Below are 20784 nucleotides of genomic sequence, written 5' to 3'. Positions count from 1 at the left end.
GTAAAGACTGCTGCTGCCTAAATTGTATTGGTGACTTTCATAAATGTCAAAATGTAAAATTCTGTGTGGAAACAGCAATATTACATCATAGTAAGCATGGGAATGGAATTTTGTCAAAATATTGAACCTACTTTTATTGGCATTTTCTGTCACTTTAAAATGTGGTGATATATTTCAAATGATCTCTTATTTGTGCTAAAAATGATATCTCTATAAATAGTAAAAAGAAGCATATAACCAGAAATAACTAGACTAAAAATAACTTGAGGAATAACCTCTCCCTAGTCTTATATTCTCAAAAAGAAGAAACTTTGATAATCTTCTCTAAAGTCACTGGACATAAAAATGACCTACTCATGGATAAACTGAATTGGATACTATTAAGTTGAAATAGAAAGCCCTTTGATTCTTTATTATTATTATTATTATTATCATTTCAGGATACTTTTCACCTGGTTTATTTGCTATGAGTTTCAAACGTTAAATATCATGGTGCATTAAATTTCATTTCACAGCTAAAAAAAAGTCCCATTTAACACTACAAAAGAAATGCTTTTCATCCATATGATTCTAAGAATATTCATAATAAGGAATACACATTTCAGGTACAGCGTACAGAAAAAGTGAGTTTCTAAGATCTTTGGGAAGGTGGCCTCATTCAGCAGCTAAATGACACCTTTTGACAACTCTCTCTGATTTTAGCTGTAACTGCTATATTTTGTTTCTGGGTTAGAATGAGTTTTCAGATTTCTGGTGAAAGTCTGTAAGATTAAGTAAGGGGTACCAGGCTGAGCTGCTATGCCAAGAAATAGCTACTTTAAAAATTATTTATGCATGATTTGGAACCTAAGCCAATACTTTATCGAGTGTAATGTAAATATTCCTTATCTGACCAGAGCTCTTTCTTAGTCTCCTTTTGGGACAACCTTCTTTTGATTCTATCACTACACTTGATAAGGAACTAAATATATGAATTATTTGTATCTCTTTATATTTCCCTTATTGGGTTTGTTGAAGCCAGAGGAGCTTCTATTTAAAGAGGAGTTTGGCAAAAAAAATACTAGCTGGTAAACCTTCTAGAAGCTCACTTGAATCCAGAGTGCAGGGAGCCATTTAAGCTGGTGTTTCTGCCATTTATATACCCTTAGTCAATATTAGGTTAGTATAGGAAGATTGGTTTATATAACAGTGCAGAAAAAACACCAACTTGCAAATTGGGCATGAAGAAATGTTATCATGAAATATCACATGGTTTGTGGGGAGCCGGCCCGGCCATGGCATACTCAGCCCCGGGCGCCTTATGTGCCATGCCAGCTCAGCCTGGTTCAGTGACGCTGAGGGGGGGCGATGAAAGACAGACAAGAGAATGAAAGCTGGGTCTCAGTGGGACGCTGCCCCTCTGATGGACAGCGCCAGCGCCCACAAGCCGTGTTTTTATTTTATAGCAGATGCCACGAGGCAAAGTAGGGGCATGACCAAGTTGTTTACATCATTCTCATGGGTTTCAATCCCACTCCACTACATGCACCTGAACTCTACCACTCAGGCACGTGGGGCCACGTGTTCAGACCACAGGTTCAAGCTTACAGCTATAGCTGTTGGCTAATTGTGCTGGGAAGGCTCTGCCCTCCAAGATGGCACTTGCACGTGGCAACAAGAGGGCTGTGCCCTCTCATCAGTCCAAGGCTTGAACCTGTCCAAAACACTGTAGCAGTGCCCCATAATGGTTGAGGTTACTGGGTGGCTATCAGGCTGTGAACATGACTAATTATAATAGGTTTATGATATAAAAATCCATCTTAATTCCAAAACCAAATAAAGACACTATAAAGCAGTGGTTCTCAACCTTCCTAATGCCGCAACCCTTTAATACAGTTCCTCATGTTGTGGTGACCCCCAATTTCATTGTTACAAATTGAACATAAATAGTGATTAATCAAAAAAAAAATGTAATTATATATGTGTTTTCCAATGGTCTTAGGCGACCCCTGTGAAAGGGTCATTCAACCCCTAAAGGCGTCGCGACCCACAGGTTGAGAACCGCTGCAAAGAAAAATAACTACAGGCCAATATCCCTGATTGAATATAGTTGCAAAAATTCTCAACAAAGTATTAGCAAACTGAATTCAGCAATACATTGAAAAGATCATGCACCATGATCATGTGGGGTTTATTCCTGGGATGCAACATTGGTACACTATCATAAAATCAGTGAATGTGATCATTTACATAAACAAAATGAAGGATAAAAATCACATAATCGATGCAGAAAAAGCATTTGATTAAACTCAGCACCAATTTATGATAAAAACTCCACAAAGTGGGAATAGAGGGAACATATGTAAACATAATAAAGGCCATGTATGACAAACCCACAGGAAACATTGTACTAACTGGGGGAATGGAATCCATTTCCCGTAAGATCAGGAATAAGACTAGGACGTTGCTTTCACCGTTCTTCTTCAACACAGTACTGGCAGTCCTAGCAACAGTGATCAGACAACAAGAAGATATAAATGGCATTCAGATTGGAAAGGAAGAAGTAAAACTGCCATCATTTGCAGATGACAGGATACTGTATATAGAGAACCCTAAAGGTTTCAACAAAAACCTACTAGAACTGATAAGTGAATCCTGATAAAGTAGCAGGTTACAAAATTAATATTCACAAATCAGTTGCATTTTAGTGTACTAATAATAAACTAGCAGAAAGGAAAACTAAGAAACCAATCCCATTTACAATTACTTCAAAAAAAACCAAAACAACCTAGGAATAAATTTAACCAAGTATATAAAAGATCTGCACTCTGAAAATTATAAGACACTGAAGAAATAGAAGATACAAATGAATAAAAGCATGTTCCATGCTTATAGATAGAAAAAATTAACATCATTAAAATGTCCGTACTACCCAAAGCAATCTATAGATTCATTGTAATTCCTATTAAAATACCAATGGCATATTTAACAAACCTAGAACAAGCTTTGCAAAATTTTATATGGAATAAAAAAGACCCAAATAGCCGCAGCAACCTTGAGAAAGAACAAAGTGGAGGGATCACAATACCAGATATAAAGTTATTATACAAAGCCACTGTAGGCAAAACAGCATGGTACTGGCACAAGAACAGACATATAGATCAATGGAAGAGAACAGAGAACCCAGAAATCGACCCAAGCCATTATGCTCAATTAATATTTGACAAAGGAGGCAAGAGCATACAATGGAGTCAAGACAGTCTCTTCATTAAATGGTGTTGGGAAAACTGGACAAATGCATGCAAAAAAATGACACTATACACAAGAATAAAGTCAAAATGGATAAAAGACTTAAATGTAAGATGTGAAACCATAAAAATCCCAGAAGAAACCATTGGCAGCAAAATCTCAGACATCTTTTGTAGCAATATGTTTACCAAACATATCCTAGGACAATGGAAACTAAGAAGAAAACAAACAAAGGGGACTACATCAAAATAAAAAGCTTCTGCACAGCAAAAGAAACCATCTATACTAATAAAAGGGTACAATGCTAATGAGACCAGATAGACCGGACGTCTTCCGGAAGTCCTTCCGGACAAAGCCATAGTGACGGGGGCTGAGGCAGAGGTGATTAGGGGAGATCAGGCTGGCAGGGGAGCAGTTAGGGGCATCAGGCAGGCAAGCAGAGGCAGTTAGGGGTGATCAGGCAGGCAGGCAGGTGAGCAGTTAGGAGCCAGCAACCTGGGGTTGCGAAAGGGATGTCCAACCGCTGGCCCAATCCCTGTGGCCTAAACCAGTAGTCGGACATCCCCCAGGGGGTCCCAGACTGCGAGAGGGTGCAGGCCGGGCTGAGGGACGACCACCCGCCACACGAATTTTGTGCACCGGGCCTCTAGTTAACAAAATAACAAGAGAGCCCAATGCAAGGGAGAACATATTTGCCAATGATGCATCCAATAAGGAGTTATCCTCCAAAAGTTATAGGGAACTCATACAATTTAAGAAAAGGAAGATAAACAATCTAATTAAAAAACTGGCAAAGGACCAAAATAGACACTTCTCCAAAGCAGATCTACAGAAGGTCAAAAGGCATATGTAAAAATGCTCAAGTCACTAATCATCTGAGAGATTAAAATAAAAATGACAATAAGGTACCACCTCACACTTGTCATAATGGCTATCATAAACAAATTAACAAACAAGTGAGGATGTGGAGAGAAAGGAACCCTAGTGCACTGCTGGTGGGAATGCAGACTGGTGCAGGCTCTGTGGAAAACAGTATGGAGTTTCCTTAAAAATTTAAAAATGGAACTCCCATTTGACCTAATGATTCCACTTCTCAGAATATATCCCAAAAAATCAGAAACACCCATCAGAAAGAATATATGCACCCTTATGTTCATAGCAGCATCATTTACAAAAGCTAACATTTGGAAACAGCCTAAGTGCCCATCAGCAGATGAGTGGATTAAAAACCTGTGGTACACCTACACAACGGAATACTATGCTTCTGTAAAAAAGAAAGAATTCTTACCATTTGCAAATGCATGGATAAACTTGGAGTTCATTATGCTAAGGGAAATAAGCCAATCAGAGAAAGATAAGTATCACATGATCTCACTCATATGTGGAATCTAATGAACAACATAAACTGTTGAACAAAAATAGACCCAGATGGCCATTGTTGTGTTGGCTGTTGTCATTATTTTACTTGACAATCTAAGGGAAAAGAGGTCAGTGCCCCTGACTAAATAGTCAGGCATTGCATGTTTTAAAAATTCTTGCAGCATACTGGCTGAAAAATCACTGGACTAATCCATAAAAATTAATGAATGTGACCTGAGCATCTTTGGGGCACAAAGAACAATACTGCTGAACTAGTGTAAGAGGTTTACAAAGAATATAATCTAAAATTTGATCTTGGTAGAATATTTTTGTTTCTTGTCCTTTTTTTAAAATTAAAGTTAGCTATTTGGATATTCATAAATATAACTTTAATTTAATATTGTATATAATTTATCCCACATAAGTTAACTGATGTAGAATTGTGAAGGATTCAGTCTTTTAAAAATAAAACAAGCGCTGGCCATTGTGGCTCAGTTGGTTGGGCATTGTCCTATGCACCAAAAGGTTACTGGTTGAATTCCTGGTTAGGGCACATTTCTGAGTTGCAGGCTCCATCCCCAATAGGAGGCAGCCAATCAATGCTTCTCTCTTTAAAAAATCATTAAAAGTATTTGAAATAATAAAATAAAATGAAATAAAAAATACAAATTCCTGAGTATTCCCATAAATAATAAATCTATACTTTCAATTTGTTGAAAATTACCCTTGCCACTCTCATATATATTTATATTATATTAAATATAGATTGCAAATTAGCAATTTGATACAAACCCATGTACATCTACACTCTTAAAGATTCCATGTGTTTTTAAGTAAAGCTAATTCAGCAAGAGAAATAGTTGAGGACATCTAGTGAAATTCACTTTAAACATACTCTAGTACATCAAAAATAAAACCTCTTGCTATCACGACATAACAAAATGCCAAATCTCCATTTACAATTTTAGAATCAGGTAGTAAGTCCTAGAATATGCTCACATTTATTGTCCCATAAGTAAACAAATATAAGGACACAAATTTCTAAGCATTTTTCAACAGACAAGAAATGTAACAAGAAATGTTACATCTCTGCCAAAAATACAAGGGAACAAATCATCTTTTTATAAAAAGCAATGATACTAAAAATTGATTTGAATATGTTTCTTTAGCTAGAAACATAATGTTCATCTAGTTGGCCATTAGCATCCAGTAGAGTCTCTCATCCAATAAAAGACTGGCTGGATAGAGCGTACTTTCGTGTTTCAATTTTTCTTATTTGGGGACATTTAAGTTGTCTCACAGAAAGGAACAAAACATCAATTTCTAATTTAAAAAATGCTGTGGAAAACGTTGTTTTTCAGACATAATATTTACTCCACGAAGAAAAATACAAATTCCAAGCTGCGTAAAGTTGAAAAGTTAAACCCAAACTATTTGACTTAATAAATTCTTTAATAACAGTAATTAAGCTATTATTTTGGAAACAGGGATGACTCAAAAGGTGTCAGAACCTAACTTTTTAATCATGTCTTTTAACTTTGGTACAATTTCTCAGTCCCTCGGGAAAATTCCCATGATCACAACTTCAGAGAGCCCTGACCAGCCATTTTGGCATTTTCCAATGCTAAGGAGTGTGCCACTCTATCCTCCTCAAACTCCCCAATGACCACTATAGCTGAGGCAGCTTCCACCATCCACGAGGGTGGGAGTCTGGGCTGCCTCAGCAACTCTCAAGGAGCTCAGAGGGTTCCAAGTACAGCACTGTTTTGGGCAATGGAAATTTGAATACATGATTTATGGTAGGCTGGTATAGAAGGGCCTGTGTTGATTTGTCTTAAGAAGTTAAAGCACAACCAGTGTGGCTCAGTGGTTGTCAATAGGAGGTCACACTTCAATTCCTGGTCAGAGCACATGCCCAGGTTGTGGGCTCGTTCCCCAGTAGGGGGCATGCAGAAAACAGCTGATCAATGATTCTCTGTCATCACTGTTGTTTCTATCTCTCTCCTTTCCTCTCTGAAGTCAATAAAAATATGATTTTTTAAAAGAAGTTAACTAAGGTATCCTTAAACAAAGATGACCATGCAGATAGTTAATAAAGTGTAGAATGGTTCAGAGATTGGCTGTGAGGTCACCCAGCTTAAATTCAAATTAATACTTGTGACCTTGCACAATTACTTTACCCTCTCTGTTCTAACTTTTCCCATCTGTAAACAGGAATAGAAATACTACCTAAGACCATTGTGAAAATTAAAGGAGACAGTTTGTTCAACACAGTGCCTGAGACATAATAACTACTTCAGAATTATTAGCTACTAGAGGCCTGGTGCACAAAAATTTGTGCACTCGGGGGGAGGGGGGTCCCTCAGCCTGGCCTGTGCCCTCTTGCAGTCTGGGACACCTCGGGAGATAACGACCTGCTGGCTTAGGCCTGCTCCCGGGTGGCAGAGGGCAGGACCAATTCCTAGGTACAGCCCCTGGTCAGGCTCAGAGCAGGGCCGATTGGGGAGTTGGGGCACCATCCCCTGTCATACACAGAGCAGGGCGATCGGGAGGTTGTGATTCCACCCTCAGTCACGCTCAGGGTAGGGCTGATTGGGGGGTTGGGGCACCATCCCCTGTCACACTCAAGGCAGGGTCAATGGGGAGGTTGCGCTGCCACCCCCTGTCACGCACAGAGCAGGGCCAATCAGGGGGTTGGGGCGCTGCCCCCGTCACACACAGAGCAGGGCCAATCAGGGGGTTGGGGCATTTCCCCCTGTCACTCACAGAGCACGGCCAATCAGGGGGTTGGGGCGCAGCCCCCTGTCACGCACAGAGCAGGGCCCACCAGGGGGTTGGGGCACCGCCACTCTCAGAATCAGGGCAGGGCCGATGGGGAGGTTATGGCTCTACCCTGTCACACATAGAGCAGGGCCCGTGGTGGGGGGGGAGGTTGGGGCGCTGCACCCTGTCACACACAGAGCAGGGCCGATCAGGGGATTGGGGCGCCGTACCGTCACACACAGAGCCGCAGGGCGATCAGGGGGTTTGGGCGCTGCCCCCTGTCACGCTGATCCCGGTGCCGGGAGGCATATTACCCTTTTACTATATAGGGTAGAGGCCTGGTGCATGGGTGGGTGCCAGCTGGTTTGCCCTGAAGGGTGTCCTGGAACAGGGTGGGGGTCCCCACTGGGGTGCCTGGCCAACCTGGGTGAGGGGATGATGGCTATTTGCAGCTGGTCACACACCCTTCAGGGTGGGGGTCCCCACTGGGGTGCCTGGCCAGCCTGGGTGAGGGGATGATGGCTATTTGCAGCTGGTCACACACCCTTCAGGGTGGGGGTCCCCACTGGGGTGCCTGGCCAGTCTGGGTGAGGAGCTGAGGGCTGTTTTCAGGCTGGGGGTGACTGAAGCTCCCAACTGCTCCTTTTTTTCTCTTCTTTTTTTTATTTTTTATTCTGGGCCAGCTTTAGCTTTGAGGCTTGGCTCCAGCTCTTAGGCCTCCGCTGCTGAAAGTAGGTTTCTGGCCTTTGCTTACAATGTTGCGATCCTGCTGGCTGAAGCCCGGCAGGTTTCTGAGGTTTTGTTTAGCTTCTATGTTTGTTACATAGTTGCTTGCAGCTCAGAGGCCTGCATTGGCAGGCAGGGAACACTGGAGTCCTCCATCACTGAAGCAAGCAAGCCTCATGTTAGTTTCAAGCTGCCTGGCTGCCGGCCACCATCTTGGCTGCCAGTTAATTTGCATATTGCCCTGATTAGCCAATGGGAAGGGTAGCGGTCGTACGCCAATTACCATGTTTCTCTTTTATTATATAGGATTATTATTAGTTACAAGAATAGTAGAAACATAAAAACATGAGTGAATGGGGAAAAGGTACTGTAGTAAGGTTTAATTTAAATGACTTAAAGGGCAAAACCAAGGAACATCTTCCATAAGAAGATAGAATTCATAAAAATAACCACCACTGATCTAATACAAACTTGAAAATGCAATGTGTAACCTCCAGGTAACCACACACTGAAATATTCTTGAATTCTGATCCCCAACCCTTACATTGTAACATATTTTTAGAGACTTGTGTTTTGGCTCAATAACGTCACATTTAATTATTTTAAGCTATGATGCTGTAAAACAAACTTCAGACTTTGCATGCCTCATATCCCCACAGGAGGAACAAAGCTAGGCTTCACAGAGAGAGCTGCATTACTCTGAATTTCTCTCCTTTTCTCTCATTGTGTGTGGCCAAGGTCAGAAAACCAGTTGGACTTCCTTGCAGACCGTCCTGTTTAGAACCAGCACTTGTGAAAGCAATTAACACATGGCCACAACACATGACTTTTTTGTGGCAGAGTTAGCTGCAAAGACGCCGATGTCTAAGGGCATCATCTACTAAGGGACCTAAAGGTAATGAGTCAAGAATGTCCTATCTTCCAATTTTCAGAAAACAAAGTGGTATTTCTGAATGACACACCAAAAAGCCTCCTCAAACCCTATATCACTGAGACTATGTGTTCTCAAACTGACAGTCCAGGAAGACACTTGAACAACAATGGTTTTTGTTTTTTCCCCCCTCATTTACTCTAAGAACAGGACAAAAGACATTGACTAAAGTATGTCAGCATAGAGACTGAACACAATTTTTCTATGATTAATACTTCTTATTGTTCAATTATGCTGATTAGTCTTAAATTTAGTAATAAAATGTGCTACTGAAATGTATTTCCTGAGGATTGTTTTAAAGTCTTCAACCCTCAATATTTATTTTAAATTAAATTAGGAAACTTAACTACAATCTTTCAAAATTTACTAATGGTATTAAAAACATCTCTGGAAATTAGGGGAAAAGCAATTCATCATTTCTTAGAGCTGTAAAATTCCCTCTGTTCAATGTAAAGATTAATTTAAGGAGAAACAGGCATCACGGGGCACACTCACCAGTGGTTCTGCCATGATGATGCGAATCTTGCGCTCAGCCTGGGTGGTGAAGTTGACAAATAAACTCTTGAGGACATATTCCCCTGGTTTGCTGTCCGGGTCCACATTGATGGGTAACATGGTTGGTGGCCCTTTTTCCCTTTGTGTACCAGACACAGGTGGAACTGGAGGCTTGATATAACCGTTGCCGACAGGAGAAGCTGAAAAATATAACAGATATTCTTACAAGCTGGAAATCACATCATAAACATTCAGATTGGCTGTGCTAAACCATAGATATAAGGATAAGAATCATATCCGGAATGCTGTCCTTAGCATCATAACCTGGCCTAATTTTTTAGAAATGGTGTCAGAATGGAATTATTTTTATTACATTAGACTTATGTTATGAGATATTTGATAATCTCAAAATACTTCTGTGGTTACCACATTGCTTTAGGTAAATTATATTGCAAGTACAAAATACAGTTGATAAATCCAACACTTATGATGTTCCAGGGAAGAAAATAAAGAACATATATGTGGAAAAAAAAATGATTTGTTGTCCTGATTTTCCTAATGGCCAGAAGCTGTCTCCTGTACTTCATTCTAACTAATGGAATAAGAACTAATGAAATAAATAATGCTCAAAACTTCAGAAGTTTCCAAGAATCAATTTACAGTAGCCCAACTTGCTTTCTCCAAAAGAAATGATCTTGAGAGATACAGGCTCAGGAAGGGTCCTATCAATGGCAATCAAAGTGTAGGTTTAACTTTTCACTTTCCACACCCTTGGCACAATTGAGATGCCCTCCTCATCCTTCATAATATATGCAGATTCATCACTTGGATTAGATTTTGAACATAGTTTCTGGTGAGTGGCCTCCTTTCAGAATGCAATAGTCAGACAACTATTTTAACTTTGATAGTTACAGAAAATAAAATTTTAAATTTTAGTTAGAGAAAATAGATTTTTATTCATAAATGGAAATTTTATGTCTCTCTTCTTAAATTGTAACATAAACTACCCCCTTCCACATAAGTACCTGTAAGATGTTATCACTATTCAGTTGAAGAAATGCAGGCATAAGTGGGCTTCGATAGAGGCATTAGGAATCCTAAGGACAGGATAATGATAAAGCAGACATTTAAAAGGTAGACTGTATCATTTTGGGTGTAGAGATTAAGGAAAAGAGTAAAGACAAAATTAGATTTCCAGTTTGGACCCTGGTTCGGGTATCAGAGAATGATGTTATGCCATTGATAATAAAGCAAGAAAAAAGTTCTCCTTGAAACAGTCTCAAAACTACAAGTAAATTCAAGGCTTCTCTTACCTTCTTTCAACCCCAAGCCAAATTTTGAGGAAGTCATGAAAATTTATTTTATTTTATTAAATTACAAACATGTCCCCATGTTGCACATACTCCCTCGTCCTTCCTACTCTTTCCTAATGCCCCACCCTCTCTGGGTCCCTTACAATCTCAACTGTAACTAAACTTTAATTATATGGCCTCTTCAGATATAAAAATAAAATGTGTTGTATATTACTTCTTTCCCTCTCTATTCTTAGCACTTCTATCATAGTCTAGGCCCTTCGAAGCCTTCAGCATGATTACTAGAGCAGTCCCTCTGTTGCCTTTAGTTCATTAATTTTACATACTAAACAGATCTTTCTTCAGAATGGTTTTAATCATAACACCTTTTTACTCAACATTTTCAATGGCTCTCAATTATCATTGTCAAGCCTCAAACACATCCCTTGTGTTCGAGCCTCACCAGCAGTCTGCCTCCATCCTGTGCCCAGGTCGTGCTGATGCCCTGCTGGCCCACGAGCACACTGTTCTCACTTATGCCTTCCTCTCCTGCTGCTCCTTCCCATCTTCTCTGCTTATCTAAGCCTTCGGTCCCTTCAAAATCACTCCTAGTGTCACTGCCACCATGCTAATTCATGCTGGTAAGTTTGTATTTCTAGTTTTAAATATTTAACTCATGACTTTTGGCACTGTACATCGCACATTACCGAAGGAAGACTAAGTGGAGGATGACTTTATTTACTTATTTTTTTAAATTTATCTTTATTGTTGAAAGTATTACAGATATCCTCCTTTTATCCCCATTGAGAGGATGACTTTATTATCTTTTGTTTTCTACAGGATTTTATCCCTTTCTAGAATATAGCAATAATCAGGATGATGCAACATAATTGCAAGACCAGCTCCATAACTGTAAGACTCTGGGTCTTAATAGTCATAACTCTAGTGAGAGAATGTTCCTGAGTGACCTCTGGCAGTCGTCCTGCCAAACCACCTTTTGAAGCAGATAACTGATATCCACAAACCAGAATGTCTCTTAGACAAATATTCCATTTAAAATGCTAAAGTACCAATTCTCACTGCTGTCATAAAAAATGTTATCTGCCTGTACTTCAAAGCAGACACCTTGTGAGCACAAAAGTCTGTGTACACAACCTTCATGAGTTGGAACGGTCCTAGCTCAGCTAAGCCTTGTGTCAGAGCTGAAGGTAATTCAAGGGGATGGTGCCCATCACTGTGGTGTCAAACAGATCAGATGGGCAGATGAAGATGCAGTAAAAGTTAATGGGGTAAGTGTCCTTTAACTAGGTGACTTCTAAGTTTTAGTAACCCTTCTTGATCCTACCACAACCAATTATGAATAAATCCTAGCCTTTTGTCAGGATAGTTTGCAAAATAAACATATGACATGGCACCTTTCAGTAACTCAGTTATCCAGTGACAATATAGCTGAGAACTAAGAAATACATGATCCTTGCTGCTCAAAATCGAGGCACAAAGTTCATACTACTCTAAACATTAGAATATTGCCATTAGAAAAAAAAATCATTAGACTCTCCCTCAGCACTTGCTTGCTCTCAGTCTACCAGTATTTATGACCAACTGTCTAGTTTCTAAGTTCACTATAGTCTGGAAACAGAAAATTAAAAGGGAAAAATGCAACCTCTCTGGGTAGGAACACTAATAGAAGAAGAAGAAAAAAAGGCATAACTCTAAAAAGCCACCAGACCTTAAAAATGCAGTTGCCTGAAGCCATGAGTACAGGGCCACAGAATGTGACATTCTCACAAGCTTGGGGCATCGATGACTCAGTCCAGCATGTGATCATGATTAATATTCATGGCATGACTCTGAGTCCCATGGAAAGGTTAAAATAAGTCTGATATACAGTCCTGTATTTGAGAAGGTGGGAAAAAGAGCAACAGAAATTTTCAGAAGATTTCCATTTCAAATGGATAAAACTAAAAAAGGCTTTGGTGTCTAAAGGGGAAACTAACATCTCTAAGAATTTAGCTCTCAAGAATTAAATCTGTTTGTGCACACACCTGAAATCAATATAAAATAACATTGATGTAAACTGTAACTGCAAAGTAAATAAAAAAGTAAATCTATTTGTGCACAGGTCTGATTTCTAACTGACATTTATTGTTTTTTATTGAATTTACTAGAGGCCCGCTGCACAAAATTTGTGCATGGGGTGGGGGAGGGGAGAGGTTCCCCTCAGCCCAGCCTGCACCCTTTCCAATCAGGGACCCCTCAGGGGATGTCGGGCTGCCGGTTTAGGCCCTATCAGGATCAGGCCTAAACCAGCAGTCGGACATCCCTCTCACAATCCTGGACCACTGGCTCTTAATCGCTCAACTGCCTGCCTGCCTGGTCACCCCTAACTGCCCCCCGCTGCTGGCCAGGTCGTCCACAACTGCCCCCCCCACCAGCCTGGTCATCCCTTATTGCCCCACTTGCCAGCCTGGTCGACCCCCAACTGCCTCCCCTCTTCCGGCCTGGTCACCCTTAACTGACCCCCTGCTGGCATGATTGCCCCCAATTGCCGCCCCCCACTGGCCTAGTTTCCCCTCACTGGCCCCCTGCCAGCCTAATTGTCCCCAACTGCACCCCTCTGCCGGCTTGGTCACTACTAACTGTCCTCCCTGCCGGCCTGGTCGCCTCTTACTGCCCCCCCCACCAGGTTGGTCACCCCCAATTGCCCCCCCTACCGGCCTTGTCACCCCACACAACCTGCTGTTCAGTCATTTGGTCGTCCCTCACTAACCCCCCTGCCGGCCTGGTCATAGGCAGCCATCTTGTGAGAGCATGAGGGTTAATTTGCATATTACCTCTTTATTATATAGGATTGGGGTGACATTGGTTAATAAATTATTTAGGTTTCAAACAGGTGTATACAAAATAAATATCCAGAAATCAATCATTTCTATACACCAATAATGAACTATCAGAAAGGGAAACTAAAAACAAAATCTATTTACAATTGCATAAAAATATAAAATACATAGGAATAAATGAAACATTTTTTATTGAAACCGACAAACTGCCAATTCAGGAACAGCCATTCTCAGGCCCTGTTTTCCAGCTCAGCAAATGCAGGCAATCACTTGAAATCTACTCGTTGCCACTGGAGTGCTTTGCCTATTTTCTATCCTCCTGGACAAGCAAGTCAACCCATACTTCCTGTTCCAGTTCTGGCTCTGCCTGCCTGTGTGACCCAGCTGCTCCAGCTGCTCAGCATCCCCTTCATGTGGGGCCTCTGGAAGTATGGCTCCCTTATGATGAAAGGGTCCTGACTGTCCATGGGTATCTTGTGTCCCTCATCTATATACATGTTGAAGCAATGATTTAATTTGTTGGATTAAAAACTTCTCATTTAAATTTGTTGCGTGTGATAAAACTTTAAGCTTCACCTCCAATGGTCCGCATTCCTCTCCTTTTCTTTTTCATCTCATCTTTCTATTTCCACACAACAGCCCCATGTCCCTAAAAAATCACTCAGCCCCGTGCTCCTGCTCATAAATGAGAAACTAAGGGGGTGGGGTCAAGAAGAGCATCACTTTCAGATCTCCATTAGGTCTCAATCTTTTTGAGATTTGCTTTCTCTTTATATATATTTTAATTTTGTTTTATTGCTTAAAGTATTACAAAGAGTATTACATATGTATCCTTCCCCCCTGCCCTTGACATTCCCCCTGCTTTCTCTTTATATTTTAATCTTAGATTAAATATGTTCTGATTTTTCTCCATTGCCTACTTTTGCCTTAAGTGGTTTTTGTTTATGTTGTTTTCTTTTTATTCCAAATTATTTTTCTACTTGGTTCTGTGTTGGGAGGTGTTTCTCTCTTTCACTGGGTCTCTATTTACAGGGTTTGTTCCATAATCTGGAAGAAGTCTGCTTTATGCTTTAGGCTCTTGTGGTCCTTTTCTTACATTTTCATTAGATCTATTTCTGACTGCAAGGGATGACCTTTTGAATAGGACTATTTTTTTTTTCAATTTCACTGACAAACACCTTAATTTTTAGGCTGGTTGTACTTAGCTGGCTAAGGTCTTCAGAATGATTTCCCTAAATTACCAATATTTATAGGAATTACTAACCTAACGGTGACACAAAAACAAAAACCCACAACTCACAGTCCAGCTACATTTCTATTATGACATTGAAAGGAAAGAAAATACTATGAGTTTCCTTATGTGAGTACCCCAGAGGCTACAACTGGCAATACATGTTGCAATAAAGCAATTGGTTTTCTCAGTCAGACTTTCAGAGACATTAATACCATCACTCATTTGTTCACTCATTCATTTCAACCAGTATTTATTCAGTGAGTGCCTGGGTTCCAGGCACTGCCCTAAGCACCCAGAAGATAGGAGTGAACAGAACAGATGGTTCTTGCCCTCATGGAGTTACAGGTTACTGAGGCAGGGTCATATAACCATCTATTTCATGTGTGTCTACACACACACACACACACACACACACACACACACACACACACACACACAATGTTAGATTACAAAACAGTCTAAAAAAAAAAAGTGAAAACTACACAGAGAAACCTGCTTGTCTCTATTTGCCCAAAGGTGCTCAGGTGTTAATACTTTGGAACTGTCCTGGAGAGGAATGAAAGCTGTGTGCTTTGGGTGGCTGAGAAAATCCAGGCACACCTGGCTCAGACAGGATCTGCTTTTCCAATCCATCACTTTGGCTTGTTCGTATCTGTGTCAGTCCCAGTTGCAAATGAGAATTTTACGTAGCCTATAAAGGGCATGAATCAAAGTGACCATCAGGTGCACTGCTCTCTGCTTCCTTCACCAAACACAAGGCTTAGAGAAGAGGACATCTCTGCTTGCTTTTCTTTAGCTTACAAAAACAGGTGAGCACAGAGGCATATTTTTCAAAACACTCAATTCTCTTTCTAATGTTCCTATTACCAAAATCACACTCAGAGCATTTGAAATGAAAGTTTCCCCCCCTTTTTTTGGAGGGAGGAAGTGTCCCTGAAATTATATGTAATACAATCAAAGTAGGTCTCTTGTTAGAAAGGATGGTCCATTACTTTCTAGAGATCAACGTGACCTTATCTTTCAACATGGGAATAAAATTATTTCTGTGTTCATGGTTGGATATATGTTGTTATTTCTTTCTACCAGTTCTCAGCACCTTGTTTATTCTGTAGGTTACAAAGGCAAACCCTTCTCTGGGACCACCTTCCCTCACCATACCTTTTTGCCTGTAAGTCTTAGTTTACAGGAATATTTCATAAAGCATAACAAACCAAGGATGACACAGCTACCATGAAAACATGTCACAGTGTGTATAGAACAATAATAAATTGTCCCCTAATGCATATATGAGGGTACTTGAGAGAAGGCATTTTAAAAGTTACTGCAAAGACTCAAAGTGATCAGAAACTCTGAAAGTCATGCAAAGTAAATTAGGATGAAAAGAAAGAAACCTCCAAGTATGATAGGAAAAATAATTTGCCTCTGAGAAGTATTATTAAGAAATAAAAATATTGGAGCAGGAAGAAACAATTAGTTTGAGCAATATAACATCATTTCTTAACAAAAGAAACAATTTGATATATTTCAAAGTATGTCAAGAAGAGACTAATGGTTACAAATGCTCAGAAATAATTTTTGCCTTGGAAGAAAAATATATTCAACAATATGCCTAGTTCTGCTTAAATAATTTCCATAAAATTTTGATAATGTGAAGTGTTCCTCCCATTTTTTAAAATCTTTATTGCTGAGATTATTATAGATGTCCCTTTTTTCCCCTCCCATAGCTCCCCTCCACCCAGTTCCCACCCCACCCCAGGCCCTCACCACCCTATTGTCTGTGTCCATAGATAATGCATATAAGATCTTTGTCTAATCTCGTCTCCCACCCCCACACCCACTTCCCTCTGAGAATCGTCAGTCTGTTCCATTTCCATGCCCCTGATCCTATTCCATTCACTAGTTTATTCTGTTGATCAGGTTTTTTATTCAGTTGAATTTTAGATTCACTTGTTCATAGATATGTATTTGTTGTCACTTAGTTGTTCATATTTTTTATCTTTACCTTTTTCTTCTTGCTTTTTTTAAAGAAAACCCTTCAGCATTTCATATAATATTGGTTTTGTGGTGATGAACTCCTTTAGCTTTTTCTTGTCTGTGAAGCTCTTTATCTGACCTTCAATTCTAAATGATACTTTGCTGGGTAGAATATTCTTGGTTGTAGGTTCTTGCTATTCATCACTTTGAATATTTCTTGCCACTCCCTTCTGGCCTGCATAGTTTCTGTTGAGAAATCAGCTGACAGTCATATGGGTACTCACTTGTAGGTAACTGTTTTTCTCTTGCTGCTTTTAAGATTCTCTCTTTGTCTTTTGCCCTTGGCATTTTAATTATGATGTGTCTTGGTGTGGTCCTCTTTGGGTTCCTCTTGTTTAGGGTTCTCTGTACTTCTTGGACTTGTAAGTCTATTTCTTTCACCAGGTAGGGCCGTGGTCTGCAAACTGCGGCTCGCGAGCCACATGCGGCTCTTTGGCCCCTTGAATGTGGCTCTTCCTAAGCCTTAGGAGTACCCTAATTAAATTAATAACAATGTACCTTCCTATATAGTTTAAGTATAAAAAATTGGCTCTCAAAAGAAATTTCAATCGTTGTACTGTTGATATTTGGCTCTGTTGACTAATGAGTTTGCTGACCACTGAGGTAGGGGAAGTTTTCTGTCATTATTTCTTCAAATAGGTTTTCAGGATCTTGCTCTCTCTCTTCTTCTGGCACCCCCATAATTCAGATGTTGGTACACTTGAAGTTGACCCAGAGGCTCCTTACACTGTCTTCATATTTGGATTCTTTTTCTTTTTGCTCTTCTGGTTGGGTGTTATTTGATTCCTTGTATTTCAAATCATTGATTTGCTTCTTGGGATTCTCTGCTGTTGAATCCCTGTATATTATTCTTTATTTCAGTTAGTATACGCTTAATTTCTGATTGGTCATTTTCCATTTTTGGCATTCTCACTAAGATCCTTGAAAGTCTCACTAAGTTCCTCGGAGGTTTCTAGAAGATTTTTGAGTAAGCTTATAACCATGGTTTTGAACTCTATATCCAATAGTTTGCTTTCTTCCATTTTTTTAATTTGTGATGTGTTTCTTTGTCTCTGCATTTTGGCTACTTCCCTGTGTTTGTTTCTATGTATTGGGTAGCTGCTAAGTCTCCTTGAGTTGACAGAGTGGCCTTGTGTGGTAGGTGTCCTATAGGGCCAGTGGCTTAGCCTCCCCAATCACCTGAGGTGGACACTCTTGGTGCTCCCCTTTGTGGGCTGTGTGCACAGTTTTGTTGTAGTTGAGCCTTAATTGCTGTTGGTGTCACTGGGAGGAATTCACTTGCAGGACAATTGGCTGTGGGTTCCAGCTGTGATTATAGTGGGAGAGCTGCTGTGCAGGAGATACCCTTATGGAGTAGGACTTGTTTCAGTGGGGCTTTGGTGCTCACTGAGTCTGCCCCTTGAGTGTGTCGCTTATGGATGTGAAGAGTTGTAATCTGGTATGGTCTCTCACTGGCTCTTGGGTCTCCAGGGAGGTGCAAAGTCAGCCACTGCCTGGGGCCACCCAGCAGGATTTACAGAGAGATCTGCAGATTCCTCCTCTTTGTATCAGGTTTGGAAGTGCCCAGACCAGGCCCAGATGTGAAGCAAGGAAGGCTGGTGCTGGTGCTGGATTTGGGGGCCTTTTATTGAGAGGTTTGCAGCTCCCTGACCCAGCTGCAGCTTGTTTAATAGAGTTTTTGCCTGAGAAAGGACAGATCATTCATACGCAAAAGCCTCTAGGCCAGCCGTGGGCAAATTACGGCCCGCGGGCCAGATCCGGCCTGTTTGAAATGAATAAAACTAAAAAAAAAAAAAAAGACCGTACCCTTTTATGTAATAATGTTTACTTTGAATTTATATTAGTTCACACAAACACTCCATCCATGCTTTTGTTCCGGCCCTCTGGTCCAGTTTAAGAACCCATTGTGGCCCTCGAGTCAAAAAGTTTGCCCACCCCTGCTCTAGGCACAGCTTGGGTGGGCTTATAAAGTGGGTGGGGTGGGGTCTCAGGGAATCACCAGGGTGGAGCAAACAGAAATAGCTGCCAGTCAGCCCTGCACGGAGGATGTCCCAGCATGGGAACAATGACCACTATGAGAACCTCCGTCAGGAAGAAAGCCATCCTGAGTTCCTGCTCTGATGCCAGACAGTCCAGTTTCTCCCCATATGTGTCTGGGTCCCCCAGAGCCTCACCCGGCACTGGAGCTCAGAGGAAGTGAGAGCTTGTAAATTCAGTTTGTGGTGCCAGCCTTTTAAAAGGAGCAGCTGGGTCTCCAACAGCCTGTCATTCAGCCCCAATCCGCACTGGTTTTTATAATCTGTAGTTCTTATGACCCATAGGGACTTCTTTCCCCAGCTCTGGGACGCTGGGCTGGAGGTCTGGTGTGGGGCTGGAACCCCTTGCTTCTCTGGGCAGCCTCCACAGAGGCAATCTTCCTCCCAATTAAAAAAGCAGCACACCCGGGTGCCAGACCAGTCCGTTCCGCGCCTCTGCGCCTCTTACAAGTCTCAATGTGCTTTCTTCTTTACCTCTCTAGTTGTAGTACTTCCACTCAGCCAGCTTTCCTGGAGTTCTGGGTGATAGTTGTTTTGTATTTTCATTGTAATTTTGATGTGGTTGTGGGAGGCAGTAAATATAGGTGTTTACCTATGCCACCATCTTGGTTCCCCCTCCAATTTTTATTGATTAATACATCACAACTTTCTTTTACACTATTTAGTTCTCTTAATACTGTAGTTCTCAAATTGCATTCCTTCAAGTTCAGGGTCCACAAGATTTCTCTAGTATAATTTATATCTTTACTCCTCAAAAATAATCCTAGAAGGCCAAACAATTTCCCATTTTCAAATGAGACCCTGTATACTCAGAGTTTAAGTGACTTGCCCAAGGTTGTGGAGTGGTTGACCCAGGATCTGAACTCATGTCTATTTGATAACATATTTGGTGAGCTTTCGTAACACTGTCTTTAAAAACAAACAAAAAAAAAAACAGCCTGGCTGGTGTGGCTCAATGGTTGAGTGTCAAACCATGAACCAGGAAATCATGATTCATTTCCCCATTGTGAGCTCAATCACCAGTAGGGGGCATGCAGGAGGTGGCTGATAGATGATTCTTTCTCATCATTGATGTTTCTCTCTCTCTCTCCCTCTCCCTTCCTCTCTGAAATCAATAAAAACACATTAAAAACAACAACAAAAGAAAATAAAAAAAACATTTTATTTATGATGAAGACAATAAAGTCTCATTACTCAAAGGTCTTTTCCTGACAAAAATTAATTTAGGGACTTCAAGGGACAAAATAAAAATGAATGTGATTTGGAGAATAAGGCTTTCTACTGATTAATATAATTGGTTATTTTCCTGAAAGACTCCTATAATGTTCATCCATGGAGGTCCCACCTACCAGGCAGTCTGCCCTCTTGATATTGAGTGCATCTTTAGCTATGAGCGGGGCTTTGAGAAAGGCTAGAAGGCCAAAAAAGAGTCAAGAATTGAAGGCCCATAAAAATATAGAATATCTGATTAATGACACACCTTACAAAGGTCTAGAGACCATTCCTTCTGAATATACTGATGATATGACATTTCACTGGTTATCATCCTAACAAGAAGCAAGTGAACTTGAAGCCAGAGGTCTTTGTTTACTTCAATCTGAGACCTCACAAAACCATTTTTGTCTTTGGTTTCCCAAGACTTAACACCTTAACACCTTGGAGAGAGGGAAATTATTCAATAAATAGAATGTCAGCAATAAGTCATTACCCTCTTTTCCTCTGCCTTTCAACATTTTATCTCAGAGAAATTACAGTAATACTTCAGTGACTTCCTTTATAAATGTCTATCAACTCCTAAGATGCCATTACATGGACTTCCCCTGATTTTCAAAGTAGGTACTGTCAC

At 40.6% G+C, this 20784-nt stretch overlaps 1 protein-coding gene across 12 annotated transcripts in view; it reads right to left on the bottom strand.

The window, feature by feature from the left end:
• Nucleotides 1–20784, bottom strand: part of FRY (FRY microtubule binding protein) — a 608287-nt gene that overhangs the window by 330951 nt on the left and 256552 nt on the right. For all 12 annotated transcript variants that reach the window (XM_059684112.1, XM_059684113.1, XM_059684114.1 and 9 more), the window contains one exon: nt 9503–9702. In XM_059684112.1, the coding sequence (XP_059540095.1) occupies nt 9503–9622 (120 nt within the window). In that variant the 5' untranslated portion in view covers nt 9623–9702. The remainder of the gene's footprint in view (nt 1–9502; nt 9703–20784) is intronic.

The sequence above is a fragment of the Myotis daubentonii genome, chromosome 2 (assembly GCF_963259705.1).
Source record: "Myotis daubentonii chromosome 2, mMyoDau2.1, whole genome shotgun sequence".
Classification (NCBI taxonomy): domain Eukaryota; kingdom Metazoa; phylum Chordata; class Mammalia; order Chiroptera; family Vespertilionidae; genus Myotis; species Myotis daubentonii.
The sequence above is the reverse complement of the archived record's forward strand: the minus strand, read 5'-3'. Positions and strand labels throughout refer to the sequence as shown.